Source organism: Alosa sapidissima, chromosome 7, assembly GCF_018492685.1.
Source record: "Alosa sapidissima isolate fAloSap1 chromosome 7, fAloSap1.pri, whole genome shotgun sequence".
Lineage (NCBI taxonomy): Eukaryota > Metazoa > Chordata > Actinopteri > Clupeiformes > Clupeidae > Alosa > Alosa sapidissima.
The window spans coordinates 15013690-15028714 of NC_055963.1; the positions used below are offsets into that span (position 1 = coordinate 15013690).

The following is a 15025-nucleotide window of genomic DNA, read 5'->3' on the forward strand; positions in this document are numbered from 1 at the left end:
AAAATTGACTTTTTGTCACATCCATAATGTCAGTGAAATACATTTTTTGTGCATTTTTTCTCATGTACAGTCTTCAGCCAAAAATAGCAAATGCTCAAATTTCATGTAATCATTCACATCATACCATACCATCACATTTTATTGGCGTTGTGGATGTTACAAAAAACATAATTTTCCATGAAATTGCCCTTAGAGGATTCTGGTAGGTCTATGGATATAGCTAATGTAAGACTTTAGGGTTTATTTTTAACATTCAGGTTTAATCAGATTCATTATTATACCATAAGCATTAATATTAGACTTCAGACAGTAGACAGTAACAAAGAACTCCAATTTAGTACAAATTGAGAATTTATTTAAAAAGCAAACTGTGAAATAACATCAAATAATTACTTCAACAACATAACATCCCGCTCAGTCTCCCCAATATGGGAAGAGAAAAATTCTCAAAGGCAAAGATTTTCAACGGAATTCAAAAATACTCTCTTTGCTAAAAATATATATACATCTCAGATAATTGGTGAGACAAAGAGAATGGGACCAGGACATTTAGAAAAGTGAGGACAAACCCAGTGCTGAATACTTAATAATTTTAAAACGATTAGGGGGGTATAAATAGTTGGTTGGTAGGCTATTGTATACGGCAGGCTGTTTTTGTAAATGTAAAAATCGCTGAGTACTGGGGGAAATCCTTGTGTCTTGAAAAAAAAAAAACACGTATATATGTATTCAACAAGCAAAAGGTAAAAAAAGACTTAAAGACCTAAAATAATAGTCCAAAACACCCAATTCCAAAATTCAACCTAATTTTCAATCAATTGGACAAATTCAATCAATGGACAAATACTGTATTTAGTGTCTAAAATCTCATTTGAGATTTTACCACAATACAATACAGAGTAGTCGAAAAAGCTGCACCATGTAGGTACTCAATCAGTACTGAGAACAGAGTCCTTAGCATTCTAGTTCAGTCTCAAAAACTCTTTGACGATTCAATTATCAGTCTTTCTTTTCGTGGCCAATATTCCACCCACATTTTGGGCATTGTCTTTTACCTCTGTGTTCAGTACACATAATCAAGTTGACAAAAACAGAGTATGGTCTTAGCAACAGATCTGGAGTCTTTGGCTTTCAAAATTCATTTTCTTGTCAGAAGAAGGCCTTTGACTGAATTCTGACTCAGACATAGCGACTAAGGACATCCTCCCTCTTGCAATAAAGCAATACTATACATATCTATATAACTTACACACAGTGAGAGAGAGAAAAAAAACTTGATACAGTTCCAACAAACTTGAAAAAAAAAAAAAAAAACAGTCATTTCTGTATTGCACTTACAAACACATCTGTCTGTTTTCTCCAATGCTTGGTTGTCCCTTTAGAAGTGGCCTCAGAAGACAGATACTGAATGGTTGGCAAAAACTACAGTCTGTCTCTGGTTAAATCAGCACTTAAATAGTGACTCTCTCCCCTGATTTTACACAACAAGAAGGCTTCACTTATGCTGGTGTAATCTCCCTGTGTTCAAGGATAAAGGCCATACTAAGCTATTGGGAAAACTGAATGAAGCATTCATTCATTCATTCACCCAAACACACACACACACATACATACAGTATTTACATTAAAACCAAGCAAATGTGTGTAATCGTCCCTGGATTGAGGCTGAAGCCTTTGAGTTCCTCTCTGTCAGTGCACATTCACCGGTGACCTCTAGAGGGTGCTGGTGAGCTATAACCTCACAGGCACATACACAGAGCCTGATAGAATTTCACTGCTGCATCATCAGACTCTATAGACTCACAGTGCACTTTAAAGTGAGAACAGCGACACTATGAGGAGGCGATTCCCAACTAACTCCCACTTCTTGTGCTGTGACCAACCAAACAGTGAAGCTATTTCCCTTCCTGCTTAACAGTGGCTTTCCTGTGCTCTAGAAACATTGACACAAGGTTTTGGCTTCCTCTGGAAAGTACACAGACCCCCATACAATAGAGGTCCTGTAATGGACCCCTACTGCTTATGAAGATTGGCCTGCCCAGGCACAAGCAGGTACACATGTCACCCATGGCTCCTGGGCACTGGTGGGTCATAGTGTGTGCTCTCTGAGGTGGCAAAGCACAGCTCTGCTTCAAGGCATCAGTGAGGTTTCACAGGCTTGAGTATGTTTTCCTCTGTGTGGATCCAGTCGTGTCCCAGATGATTTACTTGAGGCAATGCAAATCGCTTGCAAAAATTGACAATAAAAAAACTCAGACAGGTGAATACGATGGAGAACAAAGATCAGTAGGAGAGAGACAGTGTCCTTCATGACGGGACGATCCTGTTGGTTTGTTTCCTTGTCTGTTTCTATGTCAAGTTCCTGCATCTGGGGACCCCAGATCAGGGCTCTGCATTTCCATTTCATCACCTGAGACAGCGGCCATCTTGTTTTGAAGAGTGCAAAGGTGACAGCCAGTCCAGTTCTCAGTCCTGCGCCCTTTCAATAAAATCTCCTGCTGTAAAATTGAAAATTTCTTCTATAAAAAAAAGGATGTGAGAACAAACAAAACAAAAACGACCCAGTGAAGCAAGCTGATGTTGAGACTTTGGCCTGTATCAGTATGGCCCCGGATGGTCTGAAACAAAGCATGTTCCCAGGTCGTTGGTGGTATTTTGAGTAAAGGAAGCTACAAAAAGGCAAAATCAAAGGCTTTGGCTTAATCTCAATATGATATGGAAAAAAAAAAAGAAAACGCAGCTGGATCAGGTGATAGAGGTTCACCGTGGTTAGCACCAAACTGAAAGAGGGAAAGTCTCTTTTTGTGAGTGAATTGATTATGTGGAAGAGTGAAAACTTTTTTGTGGATTTAATGAGGAGTCACATGTCCACATGGGAGGTCTCCTCAACCGCTACAGTTTTGTGTGTGTGTGTGTGTGTCTATGTGTGTGTGTTCCTTGACAATGTCAGGGAGTGGACTCGTCCCTGGTATAAGGAGGAATCCAGGGACAAATCCAGAGGATAAAAAAAATAAAACATTCATTTGGTTTTGATTTGTCAGTTTTGCCTTCTAGTGCAGTGCAGTGGGGTGTCAGTGGTCCTCCCTCCAAATTCTGTCTGGTCATTAGACAGCTACCCACACTTATGTCTTCTTCTTGTCTTTGCAATCTTGTGGGAAAGTATTCTTGGAGTTTTTAAATCTCCTGATGGCTCCGGCCAGGCTCTTTATGCCTCGGATGCAGCCTGGGGCTTGAGCTGAGCCTTCTCCATGGCGGTGCCATACTCAGTTCTCTTGAAGAAGCCCAGCTATGGGAAACAAGACGCAGAAACGTTAGTCTACATGCGGGTTACAGACTTCCTGTTTCAGTATTCCCAAATGATGTGTGATGATGAAAAGGAAGGTTGACTGATATTTTACAGACACCCTGAGAAACACCCTGAAATGTGCCTCTCAAATGCATTTAAATATGTTCTTCTCGCCCTAGCAGCGGCTCCAAACCACTATAGCTGCCACAGGAATGACATGGCTGCTTTTCACACCCATGGTGTCAGACACCAAAAATGTGAACATCAAAACGGGCGCCGTTCGCTCCCATGGCAGAGATACCACAGCCACTACCATAAAGTATGCCTTAACTCACACCCCGTTCGAAAACATAACCATGGGTGCGTCGTTATTAAAGACATGGTGACTCCAAACATATGTGATGTTTGCAACACCACAAAATCAAGATGTCTGCTGCTTACTTTGTAGAGGACATATATGAGTAGAGCCAGTAGAAGCAGCCCTGCCAGTATGGCCAAGATGATGATCCACAGAGGCACAGCGTACTGGCTGTCCGGCTTATTCCACACCAGCGGGGTGACCACCTGCAGAGAAACATAATTACTGCCTGTCAAATCAACCAGTGAGCAGCGCCTGAGAGAGTCTGTTCTGTTCTGAGAGAATCTACGTATGTTCTAGAATAGGGGTGTCAGACTCAGGCAGTGGGCCTGACTTGTTGGAATGAGACCTCACGGGCGTCTCATCTCTCTGCATGGGTATCAGAGTGTTGTTAGATGATATACTTCTTTACTATACCCACTTATGAGCAAACTAGTACAAATCCTGTACTGCTGTCATATACTGCTCTTTTCCTCTTAAAATACCCTACAGTACTTCCATGTCAGGTTTTTCAGCTACTTCCTTCTTAAGGATGGTTTAATGAATTTATCATATCATAGAGATATTGCGTATTACACATTGTTGAAGACAACTGGATGTGAATATAATTTTTCTCTAAACCCCTGTTCTAGAACATAGCTCTGTGAGAAACTATGTTCTGTGAGAATCTATAGACCTATGAGAATCTATAGATCTGTGATAGATCTGGTGAGGCACATTACTTTTTTATTAAATAAATTTGCTGAAATACAAGTGCAAATAAATTCCTACCTTTTTGGCACCACTTGGAGATTGTTTGGGCAAAATGGCATATGGCATCTTCTGCACGTGATACATGGCTTGACACTCAAGCACATAATTTTTGTAGGGGAGCTAAAATGAAAAAAAAAAAACAATGTTATCAGCATCAAGGAAAGATAACATTGTTGTATCTGTAATGGTGGCCTGGTGGCCTATGTCAGCAAATGTCAACATAGCCAATGACCAGCAGAGGGCGCTTGTGTATCTGTGAGAGGAGACCTGTGTTACATGTTTGGCTGACCTTGGTTCTCACAAAATCCCTACGACATTCCAATCCTATGAGAAGTCAGGACTGCAAGCTAATGAATTTTCAATGCAGTCACACATAAGCCTTGTATTGGCCGGGACTGAAAGAGCATGTAAAACTCTCTCAAAAGAGCTCCTGTGCAGACATACCCTTGGACCGATAAGAACAGACACACACACACACACACAATGCGCACACACTCGACACATTCACACACATACACACACCCACACACATACACACACACACACACACACACAAACACGACACACTTGCTCTCTCTTTCTCTCTCTCTCTCACACACACACACAATGAAAACCAGACAAATATAGTCTCTTCATAAAATAAAAACAAAACTAAATGTTTGTCATATGACTAACGACAATTACTCCACTCTAACCGTGCTTCACTGATGCAACAGTGAGACTTAATATCAACAGTCAATACAGCCATGTGGGTAAGACTGGAGTGGTCATTGGCACTTCGCAGCCCTTCATTTGAGGTTGGATGTCTGGGACTCTGGGCTTAATGGTTGGCCTTCGCCGAGAGGAATGAATGACTTTCACATGGGCCACAAATGGAAAAGGTTTCAACTGGGAGAACAGTTTGCCTGGGCTAGACAGCAGACCATCAGTGATGGGCACGCGGCGGCTTACCTGCATGAACGTCTCGGCCCAGATCCGTGATCGCACCTTCAGAATGGCACTTGTGCCTCTCTCCAGCAGCCCCACGTTACAGGACAAGGTCCAACACTCTACACTGGAGCAGGACTGGAGATGGGGAAAAGAGAGAGAGAGAGAAAAAGAGAGAGAGAAAGGAAGAAAAGAAAGAATGTTAGAATGCCCGTGATTTCATGCTTCTCTCTACCAACGACCCCCACCATACAGAAAACATGCCTCCAACTCAAAGTGACCCATCCTCTGATAAGCCAAGTATTCATGAAACTAGCCAGGACTACTTTGAGAAGCAGTGTGATATAAATAGTGTAGAAGACAAACGTGCATGGACAAGGAGGAGCAGTGCACACAAATAGACCCCCACACTCCCGTGCGCACTGCTAACGGCAGATGCCATTAATCCCCAACTGCTTTTATACAGCTGACGCTATCCCATCCCCACACTTAAGTTTTTGTGACGAAAGGGGGGGGGGTAATTAAAAACTGCCGTAGGCGCATGACCCGGGTGCAGACTGGCAGGCGGTGTGGTAGTGCTGGCACAGGCCTCACAGGTCACTGGTGGTGACAAAGACACCAGTGTTGCCATCCCCATCGAGGGCTGCTTCGAATTAGAGCGCAAGCTCCATTCCCAGTCATGGGACTACCAGAAGTGCTGCGTGTAGCCTCCATCACCGCCTTCCACTGAGACCAGCTTCCCCCTCACCACGACTCACTCGCTTTCTCTCTCTCTCCTCCATCCTCCTCTCTCTCCATCTCTCCTCTCCCTCTTCTCTCTCTCCATCTCTTCTTCCCTTTCTCTCTCTTCTCTCTCTACATCTCTCCTTCCCTCTCTCTCTCTCTTTGTTTACGAGCTTTTGGAATCACACAGTCTTTATTATATCCTCGTAATACCAGCAGCTTTGATTCATTAGAGGCCCCTTGTGAAAAACTGGAGCCGTGGTACCCCTCGCCCTCACTGGGGACAGACCACCCTGATCCGGGAGGGTCAGCGAGGGTAACGGCGGGAGCCTGTTGAAGTCCGGGGTCCGTGCCGAGTGAGATCACGGTAGGAAGCAGGCTTCTCCACCCTGCTCGGCTCCCCTTGGGTAGGGAGCAGAGGCGGCATTAGAGGGGGTGGGGGTGGTGGTGTTGGGAGCGGTCACATGGCTTCCTCTCCATGGGACTGAAGTGCTGCCCCGGGGCCCAGAGGCGTGAGAGCAGTCTGCGCTCCTATATTTCCTTTTCTCAGCCCCCCACACACACACAAATAGCCACGGTAGTGAAGAGGCCTTGGAAAGCAGATGCTAGTAAGGACAGGGGCCCATGGCGGAGCATAAGGAACGTGTCGTGGTGCTAGGAGGAGGCCTGGGAAACGATATAGATGGGACTCACGCTGCATCCTGAGCCCCAAACCCCTCCATGCAGGGGGACCATAGGGTTAGAGGTCTCGGCGGAGGCGGAGGTCAACTCTGGTTCTTGTCATCCAATGACAACTGACCTGGGACCAGTTTATTCCCATACTGCTAATTACAGCTGTTCACAGAGTTATGAAAGGGTCCATATGTTGTGGAGCAACAGAAGTGGGTCTTCTGAGACGCAAGGAACTCCCTCACTTCAGGCCAACCAAACAGTGAACAGCAATCTGAGTGACATACCTTAAAACAAACTCCACTCCTTAGACTTGGCAAAGAAGAAAAATACCTCCATTTTAACTCGCTTGGCCACCTCAGTGCAGGGAAATGCCAATCTTAAGGCTGAGTCTCCCTACAAATGCCTGGCAAAGTCACACCCAGTCATGTTTCCGTCTGTGGACCTTTTCAGGCCTCGCTGGACTCGCTCGCTGGCTGGCTGGGGGCTGAGGCCACAGAGCGCTGAACAAAGGCTTTTCTGCAGACGTGTCGCCGGGCACAGGATGATAAATGAGAGTGACTGAGCATGACAGACTCCAGCACAAAGGCTTCTTTCACTGAGGCAGGTACTCCCCCTCCACACTCTCTCACACACACACACACACACACACACACACACACATCTGAATGGAGAATGGTAGTGGTACCTGCAGTTGAGGAGATCAATGGAGGACTGTCTGCAGGGATGTGAGAGGTGGGGAGGGGAATATTACAGGGATTGTGCACATCTCTTTCAAGGGGCCTCATTACTGACAGTGTGTTGTACAAACATACACTGAAATAACACACACACACACACACACTCACACACACCTATTCCAAAAAGGAGCCTCTTTGGCCAACCTCTCCACTCTCTTCAAAAGACTTGAGTGACCCCACTTTTCTGTGCTCTATTAATGATACCATCTCTTAATCACAGAGGGGGGTTCACATAGCGGTAACTGCTTCCATACACATGACAACATAGGTTAAGAGCTGTCCACGTAATCTCCCATGGGTATGGCTGTGTGAACAACCTCTATCAGCTCATCACCAAACAGTTCACACACACACACACACACCTCATCTCATAATGACGTGTCATCATTTCCACACTACACACACTTGACCGTCATGTCTTGTCCAGCTACAAAAGCCTGAACGTAACTGAATGCTTCTATGGGGGAGCAGTTCACACAGGCACAAGGGGGTCAGCAGCAACCCCCCCCCTCACACACACACACACACACTCACTGTGCCGCCACTTTTGTCAGTCGGCTCTCACGGAATCCTCCTCCTCCTGTAACCTCCAGGGGCAGAGAAGTCTGGCTAAGAGACACTCCCTAATCACCGGAGCTTATTGAGTGGCACGACGCCTCTGGTGATGATAGTCCCAGGGTTTTAACAGAAATGTTCATTCTTTCCCTCTATTTTCCTCCCTTTCTCTACCCCCCCCCCTCTTTCTCTTCTACCCTTCTTTCTGCATTGGGGCCTCACCAGGTTGCTCATCTCCGACAGCTGGCCTTTGTGGACCTCCCTCTTCTCGATGTGGTGCACTTGGCTGTCCAGTAGAGGGGGCTGTTCTGTGGTGGACTGCTGAAGCTGCAACAAAAAAAAGGAGAGGGGGTGGGAGGGTTAGAAACAGATCAACAGGTCAATCAATCTTTTGCTGCCTATATTAAACCAATCTGAACATTTTAGAGCGGGAGAGGAACAACACAAAACAAAAACACAGATGACAAAAAGAGGAAGGACATCAACGCCCATGCTGCGGGTAGAGATGCTGACCTCACAAACTTCAGACCCATTAGATCAGCAGTACTAACAAAGCCTTTACTGGCAGAGGAACAGCTCACATCTCTGTGAAATGCCCCGTCTGTGCCATCTGTCCCTTGCCACCAGTGCTCAAGACACTCCCTGACAGACGGACAAACAGAACAAAGAGCCACCCAGCCCAAACACGCAGCAGCAGCTCCAGAGACACTACAACTGCAGAGCACAACTACGCCTGTGAGCAGATGCTGTGGTGCCCTCCAGGCCATATGACACACGTGCAGCAGTTAATGTCTTCACCCTGAAGGAGCGGAGGTCACGAGTGAGCGAATGGGTGGAGAAGGGGTGTAGAATGGGTGTATTGTGCTGATGTGGACCACAGAGCTACATCAGGGATGACCCTGCAGCAGTGCACGGACCAGAGCACAGGGGATCAAACAGCAACCTTGGGTGGGGTCATGGGTGGGCAGGGTGGGGTTGTGGAGAAGACCAACAGACCGGTGGGCTGCTGTTGTGCATTTGTGTGTGTGTGTGTGTGTGTGTGTGTGTGTGTGTGTGTGTGTGTGTGTGTGCGCACGCATCTGAGGTAAAAGGAGTCTGTAAATGACTAAGTAAATTCGAGCATGTGGATGATCTTTAGGGAGTGGTTTCTCTGAAGTGTGTGAGCTCAAACGACCGAAGCTCTCCTAATATGACCTTGTGCTCTGTGTGTGTGTGTGTGTGTTGGTGTGCAGTGTCTAATTTTGTGTATTTGTGTGTATGTGAGTGTTTCTGTGTGAGACATAAAATGTGAAGATGTCTATGCCTGTGCATGCGGGCACATATGCTTGAGCGAGCGGAGACAACTGTTTCTGTTTAAGTGTGGTCGTATTGAAGAATGCGTTTATGTTATAGCACATGTCAGCATGTGCCCTGTAAACGTTCTTGAGAGGAAAAACCACTAAAGTTACAAAAATACAAGAGGACCGATATATGAGCCGAGGACAGACCAAATCATTACAAAATCAACGGGGCCTGATAACAGCACTAACAGCGGCAACTATACAGACTTATTTAATCTGACTCAAGTAACATATTTAAACTAGTGGTCTTTTAGAAATCCTTGATAAGATGAAAACAAAACACCTGCACAACTGTTTGTAACTACATAAGTACAAAACTGCAAAACACATAAATGCCATGTTACTGTAATATGTAGCTCTAAAAAATGTTTTTTTTTTCTTTCTCACTCCATTGCCCTAATCTCGACCCCATCCCCATTCTCTGCCCTGTCCTTCCAGGCCCTGTGTGCCTGAGCACAGTCTCACCTTGAGGTGGTGTGTGTATGGGTATGTGCGTGTGTGTGTGTCTGTGTGTGTGTGTGTGTGTCAAGTCTCACCTTGAGGTGGTGTGTGTATGGGTATGTGCGTGTGTGTGTGTCTGTGTGTGTGTGTGTGTGCGTGTGTGTGTGTCAAGTCTCACCTTGAGGTGGTGTGTGTATGGGTATGTGCGTGTGTGTGTGTCTGTGTGTGTGTGTGTGTGTGTGTGTGTGTGTGTGTGTGTGTGTCAAGTCTCACCTTGAGGTGGTGTGTGTATGGGTATGTGCGTGTGTGTGTGTCTGTGTGTGTGTGTGTGTGTCAAGTCTCACCTTGAGGCGGTGTGGGTTGACGGTGCGGTTGGTGGTGCAGTTGAGCGGGCCCTCGGTGAAAACCTCCAGTGGGTACATGAACTGATGGCCCTGCAAGCGCATGGGGCAACGCAGCGTCAGTACGGTGTGGCTGATCCGACTGGGCCCGTTATTCACCAACTAAGGCGGGAGGATACAGAAAGAGAGAGAGAAAGAGAGAGAGAGTGAATGCGTTGCTCAATCCAAAAGCATGTTCTCAGTTTAAAACAGGAATGTAACCGCACATGAGGGTGATATATTATGAAGACATTCCTGGGCCAATAATCATTCAGAAGCTCAATGCCTCTGTCACACTCTCTGTCAAACCCAACAGAACTGAACCTCGCCCCTACGTTACGCCTTCCCTCCCCCAGCAACAAGCCATCGGAAATTCTAACACCCGCGCTACACGGGGTCCGCAACAGAAGCGTTCCGCTCGCGTAGCGTAAAAATAGTTACAGAACACTGGTCTAATTTTCTTCGAACATATGCACCGCTATCATATCTGGTATAGCCAGTCCCATTAATTAAAGTGGAAGCTTTAACCACCACCCTCCCCTCTTCTGAGGACTACTTTATTTTTAATTAAGTAATATATTTTTCAAATGCAAATACAATTTGTCCTACCTCAACCATTTATGTGGAATCATATAGCACCACGTGAAGTGAAACATTGTGAAACATCGACAAGTGGGACGGAGAGACAGACAGATAGACAGACAAACAGACAGACAGACACCCAGACAGACAGACACGCAGACAGACAGTGGGACAGGACGATGACAGACCTGACAGGACGGGACTCAGTTCTTTGTAATTGAGTAGAAAGGTCTGTGAGTGGTCATGATCGGGTTAACCATAACCCGTTCAATTAAAGTGGAAGCTAATAGTTGCTGCAGACGCTACGTGAACGGAACGCTTCAGTTACGTGCCCAGTGTAGGCTCCCTGTAAGACAGAAATCTCCAACGGCAACGGCAGGGGAAAAAAATCCCTCCCACGCAGAGGTGACTCACCCCTCCAGCCGGGCTCCAGCTATTTAAAGCCCAGGGCCCTGGTGAGGTAATACCCCATGTGGGTACTGGGAGGTGGACGGGGTTGGTGTCCCAGGGACACGCCAGTAATGATAATAAATATTATGGGGCTCTCCCAGTGGGTGATACCCCCTCCTGAAGGCTGCTCGAGTTACCTCATAGACATGGCTGACTTCAGGGCCCACGTCCTCCTCAACCTCCAGCCTCTTGGTGACCTTCCAGCTAGCCGGCGGGAAGAAGACCTTGTCGGGCCGAGAGACCCTGAAATAAAAAGAGAAGAAGGAAGAGGGGTGAGGGGAGGGAGAAGTGGACATGGGAGGGATAGAGATACACAGAGAGAGAGAGAGAGAGAATGGGAGAGAGGGTGGAAGAGGGTGGGAGAGAGAGAGAGTGAAGTGGGAAAGAGGGACAGAACAAATGAGTCACTGTAAAGGGGGGGGGGGGGGGTCAGGGAAAATAAGGAGAATTTTCCGGAAGAAAGTTCCAGAAAAGTCACGTCCTTGTGGGGAACACCCGAGGGTTCCTCCCAGTGAACTCACCCCTGCAGGATCACATCAGCCTGAACCACCACCTCCAGTTTATATGGCACCATCTCGCTGTGGGAGTTGTTCTCATTTTTACTGCAGTGGGACAAAGGGGGGGGCATCATATTAGTAATGGAATACAATGCATCCAGCTGCTTTTCCAAAGTGCATTTTTCATTACGTCAGTGCATACCAAGTAATTACTGTGTATCAATTTCAACTCTACTGTGTTCATCTGTGTGTGTGTGTGTGTGTGTATGTGTGTGTGTGTGTGTGTGTGTGTGTGTGTGTGTGTGTGTGTGTGTGTGGCGCGCGGCACCCACCTGCGGATCTGAAGGTCAAACTGCACCACCTTGCGCGTGTCCTTGAGCCTGGGCACAGTGAAGCGCAGACCAGCCCACAGCTACAGAGGGAGAGAGAGAGAGAGACAGAGACAGAGAGAGAGAGAGAGAGAGAGAGAAGGGGGAAGATTACAGATCAGCCTTGTCTCCTCTAGCTACAGTGTTAAAGCAATGAATCCTCCATCACAAACTGATCTGAAGCCAGTGGCTGTTCTCTTCAGCCCAGGAAAATAGTCTGCTTCCCGGCCACCCTTGGCCCTGTCCCACAGCTGGGCTACACCTGGGAACAAGCAGGCCTGCCTGGGTGTTTCTGTCTGTTTGCCTGGTCCTCGTTTTCAAATGTCTGCCGGGCTATTATCCTTCCAAAACCACACACACACACACACACATACACACGCACATGCAGACCCCATAATGGCACTAAGGATGCAAATGGCTCCACTTATATTTTAATTGTGTGTGTGTGTGTGTGTGTGTGTGTGTGTGTGCGTGTGCGTCTGTCTGCCTGTCTGTCTCTCTGTTTGTGTGTGTATGTATGTGTGTGTGTGTGTGTGTGAGAGAGAGAGAGAGAGAGAGAGAGAGAGAGAGAGAGCACACTCCTTAATAAAAAAAGACCGGCAATAAACAAACTGGGCTCTTTCTCATGGTGACTAACATTATCCATAATGCTCGCCGCCCATTCCTTATTGCAAGTCTCTCAGTCCGATAGAGACAAATCTCTATGCTGTTCATTTACTGGCCCATGCTGCTCTTGATCATGAGAGGCTGGGCAAGAGGATGGGGTTGGGGGTGCGTGAGAAGTCTGGGGAGTTCTCTGTGCACGTTGGCCATGAGCTCAGCGTCAGGTTGGACTTCCAGGGAGTCTTGTCTTGGAGCTACTGTTCAGCTGGAGCAGTCTGGGCTAGCCACCCACCTCAACCCACACACACACACACACATACATACACTGGGCTAGCCACCCACCTCAACCCCCCCCCCACACACACACACACACACCAACACATACCAACACAATTTACAGCCTTTTCCTCCGCAGACGCATTTAAAAACCACAGGCCTCTCCATCTCCACTGTGAGCCATTATGTTGGGAGACCCCAGAAAACACACACACACACACACATATCGACCCACACACACACATACATATACCCACCCACACACACACACAGACTATTCACACTCAACTCACACTCACACACACACAAAACCCAACAGCAGGGGAGCAGAACCGAAGTGGACAGCCACTTCCTCTTGCCCAGATGGGGACTTCCTGTCCGTCACCGAATCCCGGCCCACATATGGAACGTGGCTCAGGCTTCCTGCCCTGGCTTCTAGAGAGTTCCTCCAACTCCACAATCAGGGCACAGCCACAAGAGCAGCCTGTTCTCCAGCTCAGCTCTCTCCTCTGTGCCATATCAGGTCCACTTCCTGCATGGATTTCTGCCTGCGTCCATAAAACCAGACGGCACTGACAACCACTTGTTGTGTGTGTGGTTACAACAAGAGAAAAGGAACTACTTGTTACAGGACCTACTTGTTACAGCCACTACAAAAAATAATTTGTTTCTCATTTACTCCCATTTCTTACCCAACATCTCAACTGTTTTTGGTCCCTCATTGTCTGTTGCTACATTTTTGAAAAGTTCTCTCATTGAACCAAAGCACCAGGTTTCACCCATCTTTCTGATTCCATCTCTACATTAAATCTCAAAATGAAAAATGAAGGCTACACTTGTCCACAGCTACAGCACGGCTTAATACTCACATTAGTGCCGGACTTCATGGGGTTGCCTAGGTCACAGCTGAGGTAGCGCGTCTGGTTCTCCGTCTCGTAGCTACAGGTCAGCTGGGTCAGGCTCTGAGGGGGGGGGGGGGGGGGGAGAGAGAGAGAGAGAATGAGAGAGAGAGAGAGAGAGGTCTCCGGTTAGGAGGCAAAAGCCAAGAAGAGGCGCCAGCTGGTCAGGAGGCCAGGAACTAGTTAATCATGTCGAAGGAGGGAAGAGCATCTTTATTTCAGCTGACAGGGCTTTTCTCGCCTCACGGTCCACGGCTGTGGCACCGCAATTTGATCATTTTAATGAGAATCACAGATTAAGAGTCCATTGTTTGGGAAAATGTTACTGAAAATGAGTTGACCGAATTCCCATAATGCAAAACACAAAGATGATTCACAGCTAGTTAAGAGAGAGCATACATAACAACAAAAAAAACAGTTACAGAAAACATACAGTCTACATGTTCATGGTTAACGAGCATATCTAAAATATATGGTTCCCCACAGAGCCAAGACAATAGGCGACAGCAGCACTCGGGATATTCATTGTGATGCTTTCAACTTTTATGTGTGGCATTATACACTGCAGACGGTTCACATACAAAGCCTTTAGGCTCAGTCTAAAAACACATCCACATATAAAGACTATAAAGCATCGATAGGCTCAGTCCAAAAACACATCCACATATAAAGACTATAAAGCATCAATAGGCTCAGTCCAAAAACACATCCACATATAAAGACTATAAAGCATCAATGTCCCTCCCTGTGCTGCTCACTGGGTTGTTTTCTCATGTACAAGACTCGCTTCAAGAGTCCAGCTGAACGTTTCTGGACCGATTCTCTCCACTGAACGACATCAGTGGAGGGGAGGGGCAGCGTTAAAGTCTCACCTCGTTATTCCGGGCGATTCCGCTGTAGTCGGCTTCAGGGGGCAGGACCACGTGGAGTTCGGCCTCGTAGGCTCCTCCCCCATCGTTTCTGGCGTTGAAAGTCAGGGTCAGCGAGTTTTCATCACCCAGGTAGACTTCCTTCCTGTCCCTGTGGACCCACACCCACGCACACCAGAGAGAGAGAGAGAAAGAGAGAGAGACAGAGAGAGGGGGGGGGAATGCATAGGTCAGTTTCACAAGGAAGTCACTGATTGCCAACAGGGTCAGTGGTCAATTTGTTGGACTAAATTAACACAGTGAGGTGCT

At 46.9% G+C, this 15025-nt stretch overlaps 1 protein-coding gene across 1 annotated transcript in view; it reads right to left on the reverse strand.

The window, feature by feature from the left end:
• Positions 1-333: 333 nt before the first annotated feature.
• itga5 (integrin, alpha 5 (fibronectin receptor, alpha polypeptide)) overlaps positions 334-15025 on the reverse strand; it is a 49386-nt gene continuing 34694 nt past the window's right edge. The window contains exons 20-30 of the mRNA XM_042098139.1: positions 14720-14867; positions 13818-13910; positions 12034-12113; positions 11726-11806; positions 11342-11447; positions 10137-10295; positions 8234-8338; positions 5349-5462; positions 4416-4517; positions 3728-3850; positions 334-3286 (exon numbers count right to left, since the gene is read on the reverse strand). Of these exons, the coding sequence (XP_041954073.1) occupies positions 3206-3286; positions 3728-3850; positions 4416-4517; positions 5349-5462; positions 8234-8338; positions 10137-10295; positions 11342-11447; positions 11726-11806; positions 12034-12113; positions 13818-13910; positions 14720-14867 (1192 nt within the window). The 3' untranslated portion in view covers positions 334-3205. The remainder of the gene's footprint in view (positions 3287-3727; positions 3851-4415; positions 4518-5348; positions 5463-8233; positions 8339-10136; positions 10296-11341; positions 11448-11725; positions 11807-12033; positions 12114-13817; positions 13911-14719; positions 14868-15025) is intronic.